Consider the following 24760-nt stretch of genomic DNA (forward strand, 5'->3'; position numbering starts at 1 on the left):
ACAAAGCACAATTATTCATACCAAATTATATTTGTTCGGATATTCTGTGCTTAAAACTGCAAAATACTCATTTAAAAAAAACTTATATAAAGTTTTGCAAATGATTTTCTACCTAAAAATCTTCTCGTCAATCCATATATACAATACGCACAGAGAAGTGACGTTTCGTATATTTCAGTTTCGTGCTGGAAATATTGGAAATTTCAGTCAAATTTGAGAATAAGACAACCCCGACTGGCATTTTTTTTTTTCACATATACGTATTTGAAAAAAAAAAAAAAAGAAATTCAGTCAGGGTTGTCAAAAGTTCAACATTAACTGATATTCCGATATTTTCAGTGAAGGGCTGTACTGTACAATGTCAGAACATATTGATCTGTGTGCACATACTATCCTATATCAATCCACACCTTTTGATATTATCAATCAAAATCTTGTACATATTTTAAAGTTTCCAGTTCGTCTTGCTGAAACTCATTATGTACTGCTATGAACTGAAATAATTCAACACTAACTTTTTTTTTTTTTAACCTGCATTTTGAAATACATATAATTATTAATAATTTCGATTCTACTATCTATATGCTACATAGTCAGCCTGTATATACGACCGCTTCTAGGTATATTTCTCTCTTTAGCTCATTTTTCGTCCTCTATTTTTGTAGATAAACAAAATGCCGTAGCACTTTCAGATAAACCATGGCATTGTTTAGTATCATATGTTGATGATTTAACCGTAGGTGGAAGACGTAATTCAAAGGGGCTATACGATGATCCAATGTTATTTCCATCTTTTGGAAAACGTAAAGCTCCAAAGGTACCTGATGATTGTTTCCCACAAAAGTGCTATGAAAGGTGAGAAACGAATACTAAGACATCACAAACAACCAAACAAATGAAATGAAAGGAAAAATGCAATCAATCATAATATTAATGATATCTGCATCTATTAACAATTTAACAATTTCTATTGCAAAGATGCCCGTGTTGGAAAACTTTTTGTGGTGCTGTTTGTCAAGAAAGGTGGCTAAAATCTCGAACGGCGGTTTTGTCGGTCGTCGACACACCTGCATTCGAGTGGTTTGTACTCGTGCTGATATTTGCCTCGAGCATCACACTTTGCTTTGAGGATATTTACCTGGATTCGAACGTGACACTTAAACGACTGCTCTATTGGACGAATTTTGTATTTAGCATGGTATTTGTGGTTGAGATGGTGTTAAAATGGATGGCATTAGGTTTTACAAGATATTTCACCAGCTTTTGGACCATTCTTGATTTCATCATTGTCTTTGTGAGCATCAGCATTATGCAGAAAATTTTTGCTAGAAATTCATTCAATATTCGGTAACACAATAAAAAAAAAAACCTAACACTTTTACTGTTCGAATAGGTGTCAGTCTTTTCGCTGCTAATTGAAGAGAATGAAAACTTAAAAGTTCTACGATCGTTGAGAACATTGCGCGCTCTGAGACCGTTGCGTGCTATCTCACGCTGGCAAGGAATGCGAATTGTTGTAAATGCGCTAATGTATGCCATTCCATCCATTTTCAATGTCCTGTTGGTGTGCTTGGTTTTTTGGCTCATTTTCTCAATCATGGGCGTGCAATTTTTTGGTGGGAAATTCTTCAAGTGTGTCGACGATGAAGGCGTATTGCTTGACGTTTCGGTAATGATATATATATATATATACTATATATATATATTTGTGTTTGTATGACAAGAACCAATGTTAGCATCAATTTTTTAATTTTAGATTGTGCGAACGCGTTTGGAATGCTTGGAGAAAAACTATACGTGGATCAATTCGAGAATTACATTTGATCATGTCGGCATGGGCTATTTGGCTCTACTTCAGGTGGCAACATTTGAAGGATGGATGGAAGTGATGGCTGATGCAGTAGATTGTACGGGAGTTGATTTGCAACCGCAACGGGAGGCTAATCTTTACGCGTACATTTACTTCGTTATTTTCATTGTTTGCGGATCGTTTTTCACATTGAATCTATTCATCGGTGTCATCATTGACAATTTCAATATGCTTAAGAAAAAGGTAAACATTTTTATTGTACACAAATAAATTGCAATTCAAATAATTCAATGCCAATCATTGTGATTTCTTTCACTTCACCTCGACACTCTTCACTTGACACTTTCCAGTACGAGGGTGGAGTTCTGGAAATGTTCTTGACCGAATCACAAAAGCACTATTATACAGCGAGTAAGTAAATCATTTTCAAAATTTTGACAGTGCTTTGAAAACACACTTGTAACTTTTACATTTGAAATCTTACTTTTAAGTGAAAAAGCTGGGTCGTAAGAAACCACAGAAAGTGATTAAACGTCCTTTGAATACATTTCTCGCAATGTTTTACGATCTTTCCAATTCTAGAAGGTAATTGCACCAGCAACTTTTCTTCTTCGCTCATTCTATTATTTGGAAAATCGAATTTGAAAACAAAAAAAACAAAAAAACTTTTCCATTGCAGATTCGAAATAGCGATATTTGTTCTAATTTTTTTAAATATGCTGACTATGGGAATCGAACATTACGACCAACCGCATGCTATATTTTTTATATTAGAAGTGAGCAATGCTTTTTTTACCACGGTGTTTGGCTTAGGTAAGTTGTTGTTAAACCTAAAAATGAACTAAGATGCTAGAGTGTTCAATTCTTTGAATTCTCTCTACTTCTCTTCTGCAGAGGCAATCGTAAAAATCGTTGGCCTAAGATATCACTATTTTACGGTTCCATGGAATGTTTTCGACTTTTTACTCGTGCTTGCATCGATTTTCGGCATTCTAATGGAAGACGTTATGATTGACTTGCCAATATCACCAACATTGCTGCGTGTTGTTCGGGTGTTTCGTATTGGTCGAATTCTACGCTTGATCAAGGCGGCCAAGGGGATACGAAAATTGCTGTTCGCTTTGGTTGTATCGTTGCCGGCCCTATTTAATATTGGGGCACTTTTGGCACTGATCACATTCATCTATGCCATATTGGGAATGTCATTATTTGGTCATGTTCGATTACAGGGTGCACTCAACGATATGGTTAATTTCCAAACATTCGGCCGAAGTATGACGTTATTGTTTCGTTTGATGACGTCAGCCGGATGGAATGATGTTTTGGAATCACTAATGATTCAACCTCCAAAGTGTAATCCATACTTTAATAATCAAACGAATGGCGATTGTGGCCACCCACTTTTGGCAATCACATACTTCACCAGCTTCATTATAATTAATTACATGATTGTCATAAATATGTACATTGCAATCATTTTGGAGAACTTCAATCAAGCGCATCAGGAGGAGGAAATCGGTATTGTGGAAGACGATTTGGAAATGTTCTACATTCGATGGAGCAAGTATGTATTCATTTAATTCCGTTGCCACACAATTTACTTCATTCAAAAAAATTTCATTTTATTTTAGATACGACCCACATGCCACGCAATTCATTCATTTTTCCCAAGTATCCGATTTCCTTTCATCATTGGATCCACCGCTGGGCATTCCCAAACCAAATACAGTCGCTTTGGTGTCATTCAATTTACCGATTTCATCGGGCAACAAGATCCATTGTCTAGACATTTTACATGCTTTGGTGAAACACGTTTTGGGTCATGTTGAAGAAACCGATAACTTCAAGCAATTACAGGTAATTTGAAATCCCGGACAGTAAACAAGCAAGAGTCTATTTTTAAAAATTGATCATTGATTCATATAGGAACAAATGGATGTCAAATTCAAGAAACAATTCCCCACACGTAAAGAATTAGAAATCGTTTCATCGACTCGAATTTGGAAGCGCGAAGACAAAGCAGCAAGAATACTACAGAGTTCGTGGAGAGAATATCTGAGGTAAGAAAAATAATGTACGAACCAATAAATGGGAAATATTGATTTTTGTTCGATTTTCGATGAAAAAGAATGAAGAAAGAGCGTGAACGTTCACCGTTGTCGCAAGAAGATGAGACTCAGACTTCGTCTCCGGGCGGTTGGCACAGTAAATTATCAGCTTTGAATTTTTTGCACCTGCAAGTTCATCGGCGTGGCACATCCGCGAGCAGCCGAGCATCTTCTCGCAAATCATCCAGAGCATCGGACGCTTCTGACTTGAGCGAATTGGCTGGACCTTGGCTCAATTTGCCGTTGATGTTAGTCGGAGGTGCTGGTGATATGCTCAAAGATATGAAACCGCCAGAAGATGACAAAAAGTACGCAATCAAATCGTTTTTTTTTTTTTTTTTCAATTTGTAGCACACAGTCGAAGTATGATTGAGCACTTTCGATTTCTTTTTTTTCTATTTAGCTCTGATTCAGGAAGCCGGACACCTCGTCGAAAAAGTTTCTATAATTTCTTCTTGCGACATCAAGATGCTGTGGATGATTCAGTAGCATCGCCATCGGTGAATCGGAAAGCAGGAAGCCCGAACGCGTCGACAGGTCGACCAGTATCAACCACTAGTTCATTCGACGAAAAGCAAATGCCACAACAACTGCAACAGCAGCAACAATTGCAAACCGCAGTCAGTACGAAAACAAAACGTGCCACTAGTTTTGTGCGCAAGAAGCCACCATTCGAACGCGGCCTTTCCGCACAAAGCGCCCTCCGTATTAATAAGAACGCTCATGTTGGTAAGTGATTGAAATCGATACTGGAATCGTAGTTAGTCTTGATGTGTGTGTGCACTATATGTGAGAGCAATTTTTTAATTAGTTGATGGTCCTTCAACCACATCTTCAACCAAAAAAGATGTGAGCATTTTGGTTACAGAACCATCTCCTGATATTCCACCAGCGTCGTCAATAAGTAGTCTTCAAATTGATCCACCTAGTACGTTGGTTCATGTTTTAGTGCACAGAGAAAGTGAAGAATATCAAACCGACTTGGAAGATAGTAACCCCGACAAAGGTATGTAGAGTGTTTTATGTTCGTTATCTGACCGATATTCCATATTGAAATCGTTTCCAATTCTGTCAACAAACAATTGAATCACAATTGAATTGACTATCTGTCGTGTCTACGCACTATACACGTTTTAAATCTTATTCTTATTTCCGGTGTGGATATTTTATACATATTTGGTTGTTTTTGATTTTAATTTTGATTCGATGTTGTTTTATCCAATTCAAAATTCTTTCATTGAATCAGATGAACAAGCGAAAAGGTTACAAAAATCACCGACACCATCACAACTACGTGTAACACCCTGCGAAGCAGCAAACGAATTGGATCCAGTTGGCAATCAAGAGAGCATTGTCAAAATTATGGTTGAAAGTCCAAAAACACCGCCAAATGTGGAATATGAATTTGGCGTTGCCTTTCCTCAAACAGCAGTCGTCCGAAAAAAGACTGAATCAACACAAGAAATAGAACAAACTGATGGTCAAACTTCGCCGACATCAGTCACATTGGTAACGGATAATATACAAGAGCCAATTGATGTAAATATTCCCCGTGACACTACGAACATTTTCTATGCATACGAAGAAACGGAAGTAGACAATAGTTTTCAATCTCAGCAACAGCAACAGCAGCAGCAGCAGCAGCAGCAGCAATCCCAGCAACCGCTTGATTCTATCAATACTTCAATTCCAGAAATCAATACATCCGATACAATACCCAACAATCAACCAGTTAACATCGAAAATGATGACACAATAGATCCTCCGGAAACGAATGAATCCGAAAACCAATCAATAATCCAAATCAGTAGTGATAATCCCGAATCAAATAGCAGCTGACCAACAAACTAAACCAATACCAAAATTAATTGACAAGTTGTGAGCGAATACACACCTTTTAACATATATCACCAAAAAAACAATCTACATAGTTGACAATCTTCTCTTGAGATCTTCATAAAGTAGCAAGTGTTAAGTTTAGGAACGCATTTTTTTTATTGAATTCATATAAATATAATGAGCTGCAATTCAGATAAAAAGCTTTTTTATCTGATGAATGTGATTTTCAACGCGCGAAATCTTTCTCCCCCATACTCGTGCATATTTTGTTTTAGATGCATTTTTTTAAATAAAAACTTTTAGTTTTCAATAGATCAACAAAATCTTCGGTGTGTATTACAACTCTGCAACGCTAACATTTTATGCCGTTGAGAGTATAACACATTTTTATTGCATTATAAAATGGAAATGAATGAAAATTCGTTTCGAATACTTTTTAAAAGTAGGAAACTAAAGCAAAAAAAAAAAAAAACAGATTTACTAGCGACTGCAGAGAATTACATAATGCAGGTTGGCCCTAACCTTTTTAAAAGTTCTTAAAATCATTTAGTAGCATATCTAACGGAAGATTTGCAGGAGCAAAAAAAAATATAACACAACAAAAAGTTTCCGATATAAATCACTGCTTGAAACAAGCGAGAATGTGATGAACAGCGCACAGGTTGATGGCGGTCGAAAAGAGCCACGAGTGAGCAAGAACAACAACAACAACAACAACAACAAAACTGAAATAAAAACGAATTTGTTATGTATTTAATAAAGGGAATTACCATACATTATTGTTTAATTTGTTATGACGCATGAAGAACAACAACAACAAATCAATTTGGAGTTTTTACAAATTATAACGTCAATATTTATCGAAAATTTAATCAAGTTGATTAACAACGTATCCGATAATTGTAATAATAATAATTGTAATATAAATGAAGTTGAAAACATCAATCAATTGTTCCAAATGATTGCATAAGGTAAAACAATTGCATTGACATTGTTAGTTTCATATTTACGAATTTCGCGCTTATGTTCTGCGTGTGACAAATGAAAAATAAAAATTAGCAGTGAATCGAGAACAAAGAGAAAACAGCCCACATACACATGAAACGATATTATCTTCTGGACCAAATTCCTTATCGCATAAAATTTACTATATTTTTCCCTCAAGTATACACGATAACACCTCCTCCAACTAAATAGCTTGTGACACCAAAATTCATTGACTTTTGCTATTTCTCAGCGCCATTGACTCACACATTTTATTGTCACTGAACATCCTCTAAATAAAAATGCCAGAAATTGCAATTAACGCAACTGCGACGAAAAAAAAAAAAACAAGTATATAGAACTTGAGCGTATTCGTATTCGCATTCTCGTTATGCTATTCAGCCTACGCTCCAGTTTTAAACTATTTCACTTACGATGCAGGAAAATAAAGACAAAATTATTAAAAATAAATAACAGAAACAAAAACACACAAAGAAAATTCATAGAAATTCTCTGGTTATTTTTGAAAAATCGCTACGCAGAGGTATGAATTGTAACAATAATAATAGACAAATTTATAGAAATATATTTAATAAAATTTTTGTCAGTTTGACATGGATTCGTGTTCAATTAAAAAGAGATAAACAAACACACACAAACACACTTACATAGAACAAATGATCGAATTAACAAATTTTTTTTATTAAAATTAAATTAAAATATATATAGTATATATACATTGAAATGCGCCATATAAAAAGAAGTTACAAAAGTACATAGAAACTTAATCGATATAAATCTATCAACTGATTAAGTAGGAAACCAAATAGACGACATAATTTCAAGAAAACTAATTTATTTGAGGCAACAATTGTAGCTTTTAGGTTAAAAAAAAAAAAGCGCACTACGCATAAATTCCAATAAGTCAATAGTGAGGATTGAAAACAACACACACACACACACACACACGCAATGAATCGTAATATTTCAAAGAGAATGCAGTCATACGATTCAATGTGTGAAACAAATTTATAGCAAACAAAAAACGATTCAAGAGAGTTCAACTATTTTAGATTAACTAAAGCTATTAGTATTAAATACATTTCAAAGAGACATCAATTTTACTCCTCCGATTCATACCGTTAGGTTTTTTTTTTAGGAATAATGCTCAATGAACTCAGTTGCGTATATCGTTTCCCTCACCTTTGGAACAATAAAAATAAATGATGATTTCAACACAACCAAAATCTGAAATCCAATAACTGAATGGATGCACTCTCACAATACTCAGAAGCAAATTCACGCTTCTGATTTTTTTTTTTTAGGTGACAGAAGAAATGGAAAAGCAATATGAATATCTAGTTGCATCTAGTATCTAATATTTATATATATAATAGTATAGTCTCGATTATCCGTCACTCTATTAACCGTCACTTCTGTTAACCGTCATCGTTCGCCTACGCATATTTTTTTCGTTTTCGGTTCAAAGTGAATTGACGATGTTCATATTGAAACAAAAAAACTCTACTTATCTCTGTATTCCATTTCGTCCATTCAATTGTTTACTTTGAAAAGCAAAAACACACATTTCTATACGATCTGCTGTGTTTATTTTTATTTGGAGATTTTTCATAAATCGCAACGTTTTTTTTTTTTTCACTTCTCTACCATATTTCGTTTTTTAAAGAAAAAGTCTTTTTCAATTATCCGTCAACATGCAGGTCCGGTGCCTGACGGATAATCGAGACTCAACTGTTGTCAGAACTCATTGAATTGGAGCGAAAGTGTATAAATCAAGAATATATAAAATTGGATAAAAAAAAAATAATTTATATTTGTAGCAAATGAGAAACATACATTTTCATAACATTTTATGAAAGAGAACAAAACAGAAATAGTGTCATGTCATTTAAATGACAAAGCAGACAATTAATGAGTCGTTCCTTTTCATGCCGCTTCATAACGAATAAAAAAAAATGAGCATTATTATAAATATACAGAGAGTTGATTGTGATCGCACGTTTCAGTTGGTGTCCATGTAGACAAAATAATGGAAGACAACAAAAAAAATAAACAGAAGAGAGATGGAACAATTAGAATCTGATGCATAAACTATATAAAATGAGCGGTTATGTTGCTATGTGAGCACATTAGCCATGACCTTTGGCAACTTGTCGAGGAGGCGACCACAATGCAATGTACGTGTGCGCATACACACATCGCAACAAAACACATACTGCATACCAAAACCAACCAAGAACAGATGATGATCGAATGAATAAGCGGTACGAAGTCGAGATCGTTCGCTGCTGATAGGGCCTCTAAACTTAGCGACTCGACAGCAAGTAATTGACAAGTTTCTAACTAAGAAATTGGAATCTACTGTACAATTTGGCAATCTCAAATTGAGATTCTCAATTGCAATCTGTTATATATTCTTTTCTTATTCTCATTTTCTGTTCACTCGACGCCGTATACAAATTCTAAATTTCCCCAGTTCTTAATGGCAAACACAATTTACGCCTTACGCCCAGAGTCGTCAACTAATTTGCATCCGATCAACGATCAATTTGTCTACTTGGATAACAACTACTTGGATTTTTCCTTTTTCTGCCCATTGAATCCTGAAAAAATAGAATGAAAACACAAAAAATTACTTAAGAATGCATTAGCAATGATTTAAAAAAAAAATATGTTGCTACTGTTGTTCGAAGCAAAAAGCATTTTCTCAATACTTTTGTTTGTTGCACTTTCCCGTTAGAGTGTCAGCCGCTTTGTGTACAATCGACGATATACGAACGAGTGAGATTCACGTCTAAACACCAAACGAAAAAAAAAAAACGATATGAGGAAATTTAATAAGATATTATGTATTTTCTACCTAAAAACATTGACTAAATTACTTAATTTGAAAAAAAAAGAAACCAAAACAATCAGTATAAATCGAACAATATTCAAAACAATTGACTTGCTTTTTCAAATGCTCAGATCAATATGAATGTGCAAGCGGCATCAGTTTGACACATCAATTTGTGTCGAAATAAATACCGTACACACAAATCCATTCACTGTGTGGTTGTGACAACTCTCCTCAACGCGCCAAATTTCACTTCGTGACGAAATTCATATACAAGTGGTGTCGATGAAAAAGCTCATGCAAAATACATTCTCATAACGGAACCAAAGTAAACAAATGCAACACCAAGCCACAGTAACAAATGAGTCCGTTGTGTTGTGTTGCGTTGTGTGAAATGGAAGAGAAGTTTCGGTTCTGCTCTTTCTTTCCAATTCACGCGCCCAAAATGAAACACATACACAAATCGAAACTCTTGTAAGAAGTTTGTTTACACTTCGATTGACACAGAGTAGTTGGAATGGATGTCATTTCAAATGTTTGAATTTGACAGATGCTGCGTAGCGTTCCGAAAACACGGGAAGTGTGAATATCGATTGCTCCGCTGTATGAACACTATTAATTGCTACAGAATTCTTTTTATTTTAATTTAAAATCTACCATTTCTCTGGTCCAGGTTATGAAAAATATACATATTGGTTATTTTATTTGAAGAAATTTTATTCAATAAATAATTAAGCGACAATCATCGACAACAACTAAAAATTAACATATTTTATAGCACCTAGCACATTTTAATTATTAGATGACAGCGGTTTTTCGGGCAGAGCCATAAGTCAAGATAATGATGGTCAAGAGAGATTGTTGGGATGGCATTTATATCGAAACAGACAAAGATACCGCACATTGCTTGAGTAAATGGGTTATGCATAAGCTCGTAACTAATATTGATTGAAGTATATATTTGTTTTTATCAAAAAGAATTTGCTATCTCGTTCGATTCGGACAAGAAATTCCGTTTCGTTATCAACTGTTGCTCTCTCGAACTTCGAGCTGTCGTCTAAACAAAGTGGAACACAAAAAATGCTACTGAAGCTAATAAAATGCAAGTAAAATTAATTAGAGTATATACTCTTAAAAGCACATTCATTCGAAAAGATTATATTACGCAAAATGCATTTGGATAGTGGTGGAAAAGAATGAATGAAAAGTGCAGAAAGAAAGAATGACTTTCTTCTAGCCTCACATTTGCACTGTCCTCGTTTTGTTAAATCTAATTAATGCTATAATTTGTTTTTTCATCTCTCCAACAAATTGGCAACACATTTTCATTGTAGCGAAAGCAACATTGATAACATTTAGAATTAAATCGTTCCATTTGTTAACTATTTTCAATATTTCTTCGCTTTTTTCTAAAGCGGCTCAATTTACTGAACATTCCAAGCGAAAAAAGTAAAACGAGACCAAAACATATAATATGTAGATATAGTTTTGACTGGGTTTTTGGGCAATCAGTGATGAACATTTGCACACAAATGCAATCACACAATTTTTGTAGATGTACAATACTATCACTTTCTTAAACATACACACAACCAATTACACTTACACACAAAATTCAATATTCGGAACAAAGCCAACGCACACATGATTACATCTTTTTTCGATGCAGGAGAGATCACTAGCGATGTATATAATGCTTATAGCACCACTTTACTGACGAGAGAAAACAAATGAAAACCAGAATAAAACAAAGAATACAAAATTATATGGGATTTATTGGATTTATTTCCAAATGTGGATGACGATGACGACGAAGACGTGACAATTTCACTCTATCTCAATTTAACATGGTATCTACACTTAAATTCCCTTTTTTTATCTACACTCAATCAAAATAAAACAAAATTAGCAAAAAATATTATATCATTTCTATGAATATTCTAACAATGAACGCCTTTTCTAATTTAGATATCAAAATTTATTGGATTAATTTTGTGTTTTTTTTTTTTGTAACGAAAAACTTCAACGAATTGTTTTCGTGTCCATTTTATTTTGTATATATTTTTTCAGTTTAGTTTGAAATCTTCAATAGAATTGCATAAAATGCGCAGACAACGATTTTATCTATCCTAATTGAATTATTTTATATGGGGATTTATTTAATTTTATGCTTAAACTTTTGTGCCCGAATCATTTGAATTCGTTTTGATTCATATAGATTACACACAATTATGGATGATGAATGAATAGATAAAGAGAGAGAGAGAGAGAGAGAGAGAGAGAGAGAGAGAGAGAGAGAGAGAGAGAGAGAGAGAGAGAGAGAGAGAGAGAGAGAGAGAGAGAGAGAGAGAGAGAGAGAGAGAGAGTGAAATGAACACATTTCATTATAGTAAAAACAAATCTGAATGATATATATTAATACAAAATTGTTTATTTTGAAACAATTGCAAAATTTTTTTTTAATGTAAATTGTATAATACAACAACTTAAAACTGCTTTTTCCTGCGCGATAGCTGATTGAAGTTGCATTATAGTGTATTTTGACAATTTTCGCCTTAAAATTCAATAAACGAATGAGTGTTATTTACGTTAAAATAAAAGTTAAATCTAATAAAACATTCAATTAGATTTGCTAAAATGCAAATCAATAATATTTTGACGAATAACAGCGAACCAAATTCCTCAGAGTTAAATATTTCTTTCGCGTATTGTGCCATTTCTTCCCCCATCTCGAACTGTCATTCGACAATTATAAGGACAATGCAGAATTTAGAAAAAAAAAAATGATTGAATTGATTGTAACGGCTCGGTTGCAGCTCTCTCTCTCACACACACACACACACAAACCAGAAACATAAAAACAATAGAAAATTTGACAATATGCCAACATTATCAGGCACATCACCAAACGAAATGGAAACAATGTAAAAAAAAAATCGTTTTCTAAATTAAATCAGGATGTTGAGCAAGTGTTCAGCGATCTTTTGCTTAAGTTTTGATTTAAAACTCTTCATTAAAACTGGCCTATTTGTGCGAACAGAGGCACGTATTAATAATCTTTTTCTCTTAAAAAGATTCACTGTAGCGTGAATAAATCTCATCTAAAATGAATGTGAGAGCAAACAAAATTATTTGAAAAAAAAAAAAAAATCTTATAACTATATTAGTTTAGGCTCCATACCATGTATTTGTATAGAATGACCACGCAAACCAATCATTTTACTGTATTTGAACCCAAAATAGCGAAAGGTCTCTTTACAGACTATTAATGTCTTCACAAAATAATTAAATAGCATCCTTTAATTTTAAAGAAAATGCATCAAAAGACAAATGAAAAAACCAAAAATAACATAAGCATAATTAAGAAAAGCGATTGATTCGTGTTTCATTTGCTTGTGAGGCCGTCCCAATGTTTGATCGTTCAAAACTGATCGCGCTTGAGAACGATCTCCACCTACAAACGAGAACACGAATCCATCGAAATAATAACAATAATGATAAATAATTAAAGAAAAAAAAAAAAAAAAACGAACGTCAAAACCACTTGTAAAATCGAATGAAAATAAATTTATTCCAATATACATAATTCATCATTATGAAACAAACAATCAATAATATTTTAAAAATAATAAAATCATAATCATAGATCAATACTCTGAGTTTTTTTTTTTCTTTTATCCATTTCTTTTTCGCACATTTTTGAATCTGTCTTTCTGGAGGTAGTTATTGCAATTCTAAAATGGGTAAGCATTTGTGAATAATTTCAGATTATGTTTTTTATGCAGCCAACTACAATAGAACAGGAGAGAGATCCAGTGATATTGTATAAGTCGTTTTCAAATCAAACCATTACTGATCGTCCCATAACAACAAAGCGCTATAAATACAATTGACTGAGATTTTCCAACAGTTTGTTCTCCATCAAGGTGAAACAATATCATCTTATAATTACGCCTTACAATGATTGAACAAATGAAACGATGCTGAGAAATCCAATTCACATATGGTACGAGAGTGACAGCAGAACAAATGTTCTGAATCATTTGAATTTAAACAATTTGCACAAAAGTCTCTCCAAAAATTTGCTGAATAATTGCTCTTTTAAATTGCTTAACCCAAATCCGTACTTTTTTCAACCAATTGAACGTTTGAGGTGCTGTAACTTCAAAATGCTTCCACCAATTTTAGATTCGGCTATCGATCGCTAAGAATCATGAACTACATACTATAATTTCAAAACAAAAAGTCCAAATTGTCCACTGTATTGTCCTATACAAATAATGAACATTATGGTAATAAAGAATAGTTACTTGCTAAAAAGTGTTACACGAGGACGATCTGGGTTAACTACTCTATCTGGGTGAATTACAAACTAACTTTGGAATGAGTAGACAACATTTTCGCGCCGAAAAAAGCCTCAAATTTTATTCAAATTTCATAATATTTGTGCATGGCGATCGATATACTTCTCGAGAACAAATGGCAGAGTTTCGTGTTCAGCTGCCAAGCAGGTTCAGACCGTATTTGGAAATTGAAACCAAAATTGAATTTATTTATCTAATGCTAGAATTAAAAAAACAAAGAAAAAAATTGACTAAACCAGCCATATATTTGCTTTGGTTCCAACTGTATTATAAAAGTAAATTTTTGTTTCATCTTCAGCTTTCCGTTGCTTAGCTAAGCAATTTTATGGTCTAAAATCACAGTATTTTTTTTTTTTTGTTGCCGTTGCTGTTGGTGTCTCTGATTTTCTTTTTTTGGTAAATTTTGGAAGCAACTTTGAAGGAATTGTTTTTGTGAACACTTGTGAATGTGCTAGCGAACGAAATATTTGTTCAAATCTCACAAAGCAGAACATGGCTAGTGAAATTTAATCAAAAATTATTAAATTCCATTACTCTTCATCATATTCACATACGCAGTGATATGATATGATCTGAACTAATTTCAATTTTGAGATAGACATTTGTGATATTTGTTTGGGTTTGCATGTAACACAAAAAAAAAAAAAATTCAGATAAGACCAAGCAGTCAGAAGTAACTGCATTTCAATTAAAAAATTTGCACTTTACTTGAATTGAATGCTCCTGTAAAAAAAAAAACGCCAGCAATTAACCCTTTAATGCGCAATTTTTTTTATTTTTGAATGATTTACATATACCATTATGTGCCACGATAAATAGAGAAAAACTCCATACTCATATTTTTTTTTTTGCATATTTATCGAGAAAATTGGAAAAAAGTCAAAAGAGTCATATCGCTGTAGCAAGAAAAAATTGAATTTCATAAAACTAATGATACAGAAAGTTATATAGATGTTTTTTGGTCCTATGAGTCAAGATTTAACAATTGAAAAGAATGTGAAAACTCACAAGATGAGAGGAAGAAAAATTTGAAATTCTGCTAAAATTTCGCACTTTTTTATTGCAGTACATAAATACAAATAAATTTCGATACAGCTAACAAATTATAACGAGTAAGGTATCAAATGAAATCTAATTCAATTCCCTACATTTGTTTTCAAATAAGCATGCTAAAATACCCAGTGGTTTCGTCGATATAGTATTGGCCCTATCTGATTACTTTAGGAACCCATGCGTGATGAAGGGTTAATATGAATAATATGCATACATATGATTTGACTTGGAAACAGAAGAAGAGATAGAAACAGAGAGAAAAAAAAAAATCAACATATTAACGCGGCAATAAAGAATCTCTCGCTGTGTGAAAATTATTCTTCACATGTGTCTGCTCGTGTGCACTATCACAAGCGCACTCGTGAACCAAAGGAGAGAAAAAACGAAACAAAACCTCGCGTGTTTCATCCAAATGGGAGTGTATGCGTTAGTTTAGTACAATTCCCTATTTTTAATGTTCGGCTTTCGGCTTTCGGCAAACTGATTCTGGCTTGTAGCTATGCAATGCGACCGAATGAAGTACACAACTACTTCTGATTTTAGTACTAATCAGTTACCAACACAACGCCAATTTTATTGAGTGAATCGTCATTTCAACGGGGCCGATCAGAGCGTGTGCGCCAGTGTACGTATATCAGATTGGAACATATGTACATGTGTCTATGTGATGATTGACGTAATACTCTTTTTTATGCATGAATTCTAGCTGCTTCTTTTTTTGCTTTTCTCTCCATCTCCTGCTTCTTCTTCTTCTTCTTCGGTTTTTGCTTTTGCTCATTTTAACATTTTCTTCTTTGTCGCTACACACAATATGAAGCGAAACGTCAACGCATCGAAGACACATGTGAAAAATATTGAGCAAAGCGGCCATTTTTTGCAAGCAAGTGGAACGTTTGAAGCAAAGATTGTGCGGTGAATTGAATTTTTGTGTTATACGTTGTAACGATAAAGAATTAACACCCAGTTGAGTTTTAAAGTGGTTTCAATTCAATAAACTGCCATTACATCCGTATATAATTAAAAATTAAAATAGAAAAATTAATTGCCAAGAGGAATTGAATGCACACACACACTATATATATACATATTTTTTCCTCCTCAACTTTGGTGTTTGTTGTTGGATTTACTTGGTTTCCTCCAAATTTATTGGCAAAATTCAATATAGAAGATCTTCTTCCTGTATGTTCATATACGTTCACACGCATACCGACGAAGCGAAAAACGCGTTTAGAACGCACACAACGACACAAGACCCAGATCTACTAGCACAACGTTTAGGTGTTCGCTTCATTTGATATACACGCAGCCCGTACGGACTACGTGAGGAGAGCTAGAAAGACATTGCATTTGTGTGCGTCCACACGAATACATTTGAGTATCTGTGCTAGTGATACATATGATTATCGTGCGATGGCAGTACAGCTGCTTAATTCAATACCGACTGTCCAAATGCGTATTTAGTTTTTTTCTTCTTCATCGCTGAGAATATACACGGACCATATATCTGCAAAGAAAAATGCATTGAAAAATCCGGAATTAAGTGACGAAAGCTATTCTTTCTTTTTAATTGAAAAAAAAAAAAAAACGAAAATATTAACGTAACCAAAATTAATAATTGTTGAGGAAAAGTGATTGCGGCTACCGAAAATTTGTCGTTCTGTATGGTTAAAGAGAAAAAGTTGAGAATAACGACGAAGAACACAAAGTGAGGCGAAACGTGATTCGATTAACTAGTAAAGAAATTGGCTTTTCACGAAATGTCAATAGTTGCAAGTGAATCAAATTCATTGAACAATTTGTCGGCTTCCACAAATAATAGTATTTCCTTGGCCCAAGCTGAATGGTACGTATTAATACTAATTTAATGTCTTAGTTCATTTCGAAGTGTTGTGTGTGTATTGTTCAGAACATTTGGTAAACGCGAATATGCGTATTTTTTCCATTTTTATTTTATTTTTGATAAAAGTTTCTGAACCTTCCCGTGCAACCGAATGCGAGTGAAAAAAAAATCAATGATTTTATGATGTGTGACGCTTTTTTTTTCTTGTCTCTTTTTTCTCTCTCTTTCTTTATCTGCTTTGTTTGCGTTTGCCGTCATTCCATTCGCATCGCAACATGTAGGTACTGGGGAAATATTAGCAAAGATGAAGTTCGAGAAAAGATGTTGGGTAGCCCGGATGGGACGTTTTTGGTTCGAGATGCATCGAGCAAGTGCGGGGAATATACGTTGACACTCATCAAAGGTGGCAGTGAAAAACTGGTTAAAATTTCGCATCAAAATGGCTTCTATGGGTTCACCGAGCCGTATACATTTCCATCCGTTGTTGAATTGATCAACTACTATAGGAACGTATCTCTTAAACAATACAACATAATTTTAGACGTAAAGCTATTGCATCCAATATCAAAGTTTAAAGATAATGATGAGAACACAAATATCACCGATATCGATAAGCTGGCACAAAAATTTGTGGACACTCACAAAAATTATGTAGCGAAAACGCAGGAACTCAATCAGTTTGTCCATGAGTACGACAAAACTGAGAGCGAACGAAATTTGAAACGGCAGGCACACGACGCTTTCCTGGAAGCGGTCGCAATGTTTGAACACCAAATCGATTTGAAGAACTCATATCTGAAGCAGGCAGAACCGCACGAAATCAATAGTGTAATGGAAAATTTTGATCTATTGAACGCTCGATTGGATTCGTTACGCGACAGTAAAAAACTGCTTGAGGAGGACTTGAACAAACAAAAACAAATGGTTCTGGCGTTGGAGCGTGAGATCAACAATATTAAGCCGGAACGATCGGTTTTGGCTCGCATGAAAGAACGCTATCAAACCAATTTAATGCGACGTGGCGTGAAAGAAGTGAAAATCAAACAGCTGATCGAAGAGGGATATTCGGCATGGACAAACAACGAAAACGACAGTGGGCTGTCGCACAATGAGCAGTCAACATGGCTTCTACCGAATGCCACTCGGCAAGATGCCGAACGCTTTTTGGCCGGTCTACCGACCGGTACGTTTCTCATACGTCCAAGTTCACACGGTCATTATGCATTGTCGATAGCCTGTAATGGTATTACGAATCATTGCATCATTTATGAAACGCCCAAAGGATTCGGTTTCGCAATTCCCTACAATACATTTTCATCGCTTTTATCGTTAGTTATACATTATGCTGAAAGTTCACTGGAGGAACACAACGATTTACTAAATACTACGCTAAAATATCCTGTATTCTCATCGTACATTAGGAATTTACAAAAGCAAACTTCATCGAAACAAGATGATTATGTGGATGCATCGCCACCCGTTCGTGATTCGTAATTTGTAACATTTTTTTTTTTTTTTGTAATTTCGTTAAATCGTTTTATTTTTTTTTATATACATAATAATAATAATTATAATGGCAATACCTATATAAGAGAAAGGGCAATTCTTATGCCACACCATACACCATCCACATACACGTAATATTGATACACGAAATCCAGTTGAGTAAAGAATCAACTGTTAAATTTGCGATTCGGTTGTTTGCTTTTCGCTTGCAGCTATGGTTTGCAAACCGTTTCATTGATTCGCAGTTTATCGGTAGTTCTTTATGCACATAACAACAAAACAGGACACACTAACTCAACCCTTAAAAATACTCATCCGTCGATGTCATTTTTGAGGGCAATTATTACCAATAACATATAGTTTCTATATGACACAGAAAGAAAACATGAAAAAAAAAAAACAAAACATTTAAAAAACGAAGAAAAATCAAGAAGAAGAAGCCGATGTTGTATTCCAATCGCAATGGAATCATTATTATAATGTATGTTTCTATTTTTTATACGAATGAAATATCTATCTATTTGTACATGTAACATAACAAACAATGTATAAAAGAGATTTGGCAGGTCCTCATCGGATTGAGAACGGCAGTCGCGGGAGCGCAATCTCTGCTACTGACAAGCTCCATCAATCGGCTGGAGACGCGCCAAATACTTGGAAGTTAGTGTGATGTAGAATATATGTGTGACATATGCATATAATGTTTAATTACAAGTTATAAGTCTTGAAAATTTATACAAATATTGTAAGATATTTAATCAATTTTTTTTTTTATACCAATCATAAAAAATGATAAAGATTTTTGAAAATGAGAAATCAAACTGAAATTTGAATGAAGTCAATATATATTGACAATGGATAATAAAACGAAGATGGGTGGAACAATGATTGCGATTAAATGATGGATAAAGAGCAAAGAAATAAACAGCAACAACAAGAATAACAACAGAAAAACACACGCATTTGAGATAAATGTCATGTTTGGGGTTTTGCATGAGATCAACAACAAAAGCGGAGCGATTTTCTTTAGGCAAATCTCGCCTTTTTCTTTGTCAATCTCTCTCACTCTATATTTACTCTCTTCTCTCGGAGAAGTTGTCCGACTCCTAGTCTTATTACATCATTAAGTTGAATTGCATTGGGCCTTCTTTTTTTTTCGTCTAAAAAACACAAAATAAATAATTACAACTGCAATTGCAATCTAAAAATATAAATCGTTGTAATGACTTCATAGCTAAATACGTTTACAACAATACTGCTGTTGTACTGTGTGAAGCACCACAACAAAAACAACAACAACAACAACACCAAATGCATCGCTTGAAACAGATATTCAGTTTAATTCCAGCCCAATGTGTCGAAATTCATTTTCCATGATGCACAGCCAGAAAGACTCGAAAAGTCTTTTTCTATGACCCTATTCTGTGTCATTTTTTTAGTTCAGGGAACCAGACGAGCAAACATTGAACTCTCCAATATACAAAGTCTAGCCGACCGTTTTAGGGCGACCTTCTAAAATGTCCAATAACATTTGCCGTTATTTGTGGAAAAACTTACGATGAATCATTTCCATGTATATAAAGGAGAACGGTTACAAAGATAATTGTATTTAATGAAAAATTTAGCACATGTTTTATTATGAGTCATCTGCCACTTTGATCAGGAATGACAAATGTAAACGAGACGTTGACAAGAAAACAAAAACGAACAGCACAAGGAATTAAAATGAAACAATTCAATCAAAAAGAGAAGAAATACAATTAATACAATATTCAGACAGATGAACTTGCAAAATTTTACACGATCACGAAAATTAAAGAAAAAAAAAAAATAAGTGGTACATACATTTTATTCAGAATTCACCAAATTTTCTATATTCCACATGACTCCATCTTAAAAATAGATTAGCGTGTAGCATTTGACGCAATTTTCTGCTTCGTTTCCGCTTTATCATACAAAGTAAAACAAACAAATCTTGGGTTCAACGAAACTTGAACTATTCGAAATGGATGCGTACGATAAATTGGAATTTGAATTTCAACGCGAAAAAGGAACGAGATCGAACATCGAAACAATTTTTTTGTACATTTTGTAAACGGCCCATTCGATAGATTCAATTCAATCGAAATCAAAACCGAAATAATGCCATTTTATTTTTTTGGTTTCCCCAAGTCCATATCAACGAAGTAAAAAAAAAGGAAGAAAATAAATTAGATTCATTTAAACGCAGCTACAAGAAAGAAGAAAAAGAAACTTTAAATATACACGTGTATTTGTTAAATAGCTTTAGACGTAATCGATCACAAAACAAAGAGAAAAGAAAAAAAAAAGAAAAAAAGATTTTTTAAAATATGAAAACTTATTTCAATAAATGATCAGAACTAAACTAGCGATTCAGGGTTTTTGCAAATGCTTATGAAGTTAATTGAAAAAAAGTCAATTTGTTCATTATTTTTAAAAGAATATTTATATAATTTTCTCTTTATCACCTCCACTTTCCGTGATTTAAAATAGAATGAGATGGCCACGTTCGTACCGTACACACAAACATAAATGTTAACACACTTTTTATATACTTGATGAAAATTATAATCGCGTCGATAATGAATGTGACCAATCTAAAAACCAGAATATGCGTGTCCAATAAAAAAAAAAAAAACAAATAGAAATGCGTACAAAATTAGAGTTGCTTAATGAGGTTTTCATTGACTCAAAGATGATTCAGAAATTTAGCAATTAATGTTTATAGGAACATTTAGAATAAAAATGCACGTTTCATACAAACAGAAAGATCAAAAACAACAAGAAACAAACAATAATAAAAATAATAGTAAGTTCAACACCAATAATAATTCAATAAAAATAATAGCACGGATTTCGAGCATTTAATGCAAACGGCCACACGAACATATTTTATATAGTTGGATTTTATTTCCCTTTGACCATTTCGTAGCGCTTTTTCTTTAGTTTTTTTCTCCGTTTAAGGGAACATTAATCAAAATAAATTACTCGCTAAACATAAATTCACATATGAATCAAAGAAAAGTAGTAGAATAAACACACATACATTTTAAAACTTTCAAACAACAACAAAAATGAATATAATCCTTTAAAGTCTCTAATAATAGTAGTATTTTTCTTAGTGTATAGCAATTCATAATCTAAATGTGAAAATTCGCGTATTTTCAAGTGATTTGAGAAGGAGAAGAAGTATAAGAAAAAAGAAGAAGGAAGAAAAACGTTTGAGAAAACAGCGCTTCTAATTATACGCCCTGTAAATGCTACCTCAATGGAAAAAATGAAAGAGATATAAAAAATTATACCCATTGCATAAAGATAGACATGCATACGAAAGAAGAATAAAAAAAAAAGGCAGATCTTACTGAAGTTGGAATAGCAAAGGGAATGCAAAATAAGCAAATACTTCATGTCCGATTTCCAAGAGCAAGTGTTCCCAAGTCGATTCTATAGAAATATGAGCGTGCACAAACTCGGAAACAATAATGAATAATTCAGTGATAAAATTAAATTGTGAGTTAATTCAGTGGGATCAGAGAGAAGTTTAAAGCAAACAAAACAAAACAAAACAAATCTGTCAAATCATTTTGTCTATTTTCAGTTCTCTGTGCGCTCCAACTGAATTATTTTACTATGAAAATTGATGAAACGAAAACAAAAACTCAAGTTGTTGAAGTAACATCTACAATATACTATTTGAATTCTGTTTCCATAAAAGCACTTGGAATTGTATTGTACATCAAAATAATGTGAAATAATTCTAATCCATCGTTTTTTTTTACCAAATATTTTTATTTTATTCTATTTTTCGTATGCCAATTGTGAATTTTTTCTTTATGAATTTCAAGTCGAATTTTTTTGTAATATTAATAATAATAATGAAAAATAGTTTCTTTATCAATCTTAACATTTATTGAACTTATACAAGTTCCTCCTCCAATTCACCCGTTCATATTCTCAACGGATCACAATTTGAGTGACACAAAAAAGAGAAAATGTGAAATTTCCGAAGGTAACAAAAAATCTACCTTCTCTGATATTTTTTTACATTTATATTTGTTTAATCATTGAAATAATGTTGTAAAGGAATGGAGAATGTATCAAAATGCATATGTTCAGCCCACTCACAGTGGATCAAATTTCAAAATTTGGAATAAAAAAGAATTGTTTTACCCAAAAAAAGAGACAAAGTTTCATTTTTCTTTTTCTTTTTCTTTTTCTAATTATTTTATCCACATTCGGTTCAGATATCAGCAGGTGAATGCATGGAGAAAAATGTGCTAATGTGCACAGATGACTTTCGTCGCTGTATGAATGTATGTAGGACAAACAAGGTTCGTACTGAGCATGCTTTTGGCAAGTGACAATCGACTGTCATTCCCGCATTTTGAGGGAAATTTTTGTTGACCTCTGATCTGGAAAATATGCTAAATCTCAATTCCAATTTTGTTGACCATTGCAAAGGTAACTTTTTCAAAACTATATCACTAACAGGTTAAATTTTATAATTTAATTTTTTTTCCACGCAAATTAGTGAAGTTTCAAATCTATTGATATAAATGAAATTATTTTTGCGCATTGGCATGGTAAAAAGAGTTTTCCGTAGAGTTTCATTTATTATAAAATCCATTGAGACTGTGCTGTAGCATATGTGTTTCCACTCTTTGTTGACAAAAACAAAATACATGAAAAAAAAAAATCAATGCAACTGAACCAACGTATGAAATCACACTTTTTTCAAGGTAAGACGTTCAGCTTTTGAAAATCTGTGAATTTGGTTTCATTTGGTGTCTAATTCGAGCCATTGCAAATACAATGAATAACTCTGTGTTGGCCGATGTACAAGCACTCGTAAGTTTTTTTTTTCTTGCTTTTTGATTATTTTGAGTAGGTGGTGTTATTTGGAATATTGTGTTATTTTGTTTGTCATTTAACAAGTGCCACTTGTACACGTAACGATGTGCTATCTTTGTGATGACCAACTTCTATGTTCGATGTATATTTTCTTTTAGAAGGCTCAAATGAGTAAAATAGAGCATATCTTGGATCATATTTCGCTGAAAATGAACTCAGTTCAGCCTACATCAACAGCTACGGCTGATGTTCGAGCTCTGGTAACATTTTGTTTTGCTGCGTGAATAAATAAAAATTGATTGTAATGCAAATAATTGTTTATTTTTCACATTGATACGACAGAAAGTGCAAATGGACCGAATGGAGAGTATGGTGGATAACATGAAGGAGCCAACAAAACGGAATTCAGATAGTTCGTGACATTACAAGTAAATCGTTATGTAAGTTTCCGTTCGATTGAAAAAAGTTCTTTTTTTTTTCGTTCTGTTTTTATCTATTTATTCCGAGTATTTATTGTATTTTAGAAAAATTCAACTTTCCGGCAATCTCACCACTTGATTGATATTAATTTAATCCCACTGCCAATTGGAATTCAATTCATAAATAATATTTAACTATATACGAAATAGTCGATTCTGCAAAATAAACTTGAAAAAAAAAAACGAATATATTTGTTCTCCAATTAGATCCAAGTGTTTGTTTTATTAACGCTTCACCTTAAAATCAATGGAATGTGTTGTGGTTTGGCTAACAATAAAGACAAAACATTATGGCAAATTGTTTTGTATTTGTTTTATTTGAAAAATATATTGATCCTCTTTCATAAGACGACAAAAAATTCAGATTTGGGTTGAAAAATCCTAATAAATTCCAATTTTTACGGGAGAGAAAAAAAAAAATTGCACAACCAAAGAATGAAATCAACTTTCTGAAGTGCTTTAAAATACCAAATTATTGCAGGAACTGATTTCATAATTCGCTATCAGGCAAAGTGCCAGAGTCGGTGACAACGACATCTTTCTTTGGTCTATCGCCTGGGTAAGTTGGCTGGTTTTCAATCTTACGAATGATGTCCATGCCCTCAACAACTTCACCAAATACAACATGACGTCCATCTAACCATGGGGTCAACACTGTTGTAACGAAGAATTGTGATCCATTTGTGTCTTTGCCTGCATTAGCCATGCTCAATAAACCAACTTTTTCGTGCTTCAAAGTGAAGTTTTCGTCTGCGAAACGGGCGCCATAGATCGAATGTCTAAATGAAACATGAAAATGTTGAGAGAGACAAAAAAAAAAAAACCAAATGAAAATTTCGAAAATGCTGTTATTTTTCAAAAGTAAACAAAAATAAAGAAAAAATAGAGAAACATACCCGCCAGTACCATCTCCAGCTGTGAAATCACCACCTTGAATCATAAAATCTTTGATGACACGATGGAATTTGCTGCCTTTGTATCTGTAGTGAGTTGAAAAAATTATATCATAAATAACGGAACAATCAATGTAGATGAATCAAAATGTTAC

At 33.4% G+C, this 24760-nt stretch overlaps 3 protein-coding genes and 2 long non-coding RNA genes across 13 annotated transcripts in view; 3 read left to right on the forward strand and 2 right to left on the reverse strand.

The window, feature by feature from the left end:
• LOC129575625 (sodium channel protein 60E) overlaps window positions 1-7044 on the forward strand; it is a 31653-nt gene extending 24609 nt beyond the window's left edge. For both annotated transcript variants that reach the window (XM_055459497.1, XM_055459496.1), the window contains exons 24-37: window positions 666-855; window positions 979-1294; window positions 1394-1669; window positions 1757-2053; window positions 2161-2221; window positions 2302-2395; window positions 2490-2623; window positions 2705-3374; window positions 3442-3667; window positions 3737-3870; window positions 3939-4226; window positions 4322-4647; window positions 4766-4924; window positions 5165-7044. In XM_055459497.1, coding sequence (XP_055315472.1) covers window positions 666-855; window positions 979-1294; window positions 1394-1669; window positions 1757-2053; window positions 2161-2221; window positions 2302-2395; window positions 2490-2623; window positions 2705-3374; window positions 3442-3667; window positions 3737-3870; window positions 3939-4226; window positions 4322-4647; window positions 4766-4924; window positions 5165-5757 — 3764 coding nt within the window. In that variant the 3' untranslated portion in view covers window positions 5758-7044. The remainder of the gene's footprint in view (window positions 1-665; window positions 856-978; window positions 1295-1393; window positions 1670-1756; window positions 2054-2160; window positions 2222-2301; window positions 2396-2489; window positions 2624-2704; window positions 3375-3441; window positions 3668-3736; window positions 3871-3938; window positions 4227-4321; window positions 4648-4765; window positions 4925-5164) is intronic.
• A 361-nt stretch (window positions 7045-7405) lies between these two features.
• On the reverse strand, window positions 7406-9886 carry LOC129575657 (uncharacterized). 5 transcript variants are annotated; one of them, XR_008688815.1, is made up of 3 exons: window positions 9645-9886; window positions 9477-9556; window positions 7406-9365 (listed from the first exon to the last, which is right to left on the reverse strand). It is a non-coding gene; the product is annotated as an uncharacterized LOC129575657 (long non-coding RNA). The 5 variants fall into 5 exon arrangements; XR_008688814.1 differs by having other exon boundaries at window positions 9623-9886; XR_008688812.1 differs by having other exon boundaries at window positions 9477-9886.
• A 4672-nt stretch (window positions 9887-14558) lies between these two features.
• Window positions 14559-19315, forward strand: LOC129575634 (phosphatidylinositol 3-kinase regulatory subunit gamma). Its single transcript, XM_055459511.1, has 2 exons — window positions 14559-16858; window positions 17137-19315. The coding sequence occupies exons 1-2, from the start codon at window positions 16773-16775 to the stop codon at window positions 18347-18349; spliced, it is 1299 nt and encodes a 432-aa protein (XP_055315486.1). The 5' UTR covers window positions 14559-16772; the 3' UTR covers window positions 18350-19315.
• Window positions 19316-22607: 3292 nt separating this feature from the next.
• Window positions 22608-23872, forward strand: LOC129575656 (uncharacterized). Of its 3 annotated transcripts, XR_008688811.1 has the most exons (6): window positions 22608-22843; window positions 22914-22965; window positions 23122-23230; window positions 23392-23493; window positions 23576-23673; window positions 23758-23872. It is a non-coding gene; the product is annotated as an uncharacterized LOC129575656 (long non-coding RNA). The 3 variants fall into 3 exon arrangements; XR_008688809.1 differs by lacking the exon at window positions 22914-22965; XR_008688810.1 differs by lacking the exons at window positions 22608-22843; window positions 22914-22965 and having other exon boundaries at window positions 23095-23230.
• Window positions 23873-23903: 31 nt separating this feature from the next.
• Window positions 23904-24760, reverse strand: part of LOC129575647 (peptidyl-prolyl cis-trans isomerase 5-like) — an 89580-nt gene continuing 88723 nt past the window's right edge. For both annotated transcript variants that reach the window (XM_055459530.1, XM_055459529.1), the window contains 2 exons: window positions 24609-24692; window positions 23904-24491 (listed from right to left, as the gene is read on the reverse strand). In XM_055459530.1, coding sequence (XP_055315505.1) covers window positions 24203-24491; window positions 24609-24692 — 373 coding nt within the window. In that variant the 3' untranslated portion in view covers window positions 23904-24202. The remainder of the gene's footprint in view (window positions 24492-24608; window positions 24693-24760) is intronic.

The sequence above is a fragment of the Sitodiplosis mosellana genome, unplaced genomic scaffold, assembly GCF_009176505.1.
Source record: "Sitodiplosis mosellana isolate CC-2019 unplaced genomic scaffold, AAFC_SMos_1.0 Smas_scaffold_6167, whole genome shotgun sequence".
NCBI classification, from domain to species: domain Eukaryota; kingdom Metazoa; phylum Arthropoda; class Insecta; order Diptera; family Cecidomyiidae; genus Sitodiplosis; species Sitodiplosis mosellana.

Coding starts and splice junctions, on each gene's coding strand:
- LOC129575634 (XM_055459511.1), top strand. CDS start 16,773: ATGTCAATAGTTGCAAGTGAATCAAATTCATTGAACAATTTGTCGGCT. Junction 16,859..17,136: donor TCCTTGGCCCAAGCTGAATG/GTACGTATTAAT, acceptor CGCAACATGTAG/GTACTGGGGAAATATTAGCA.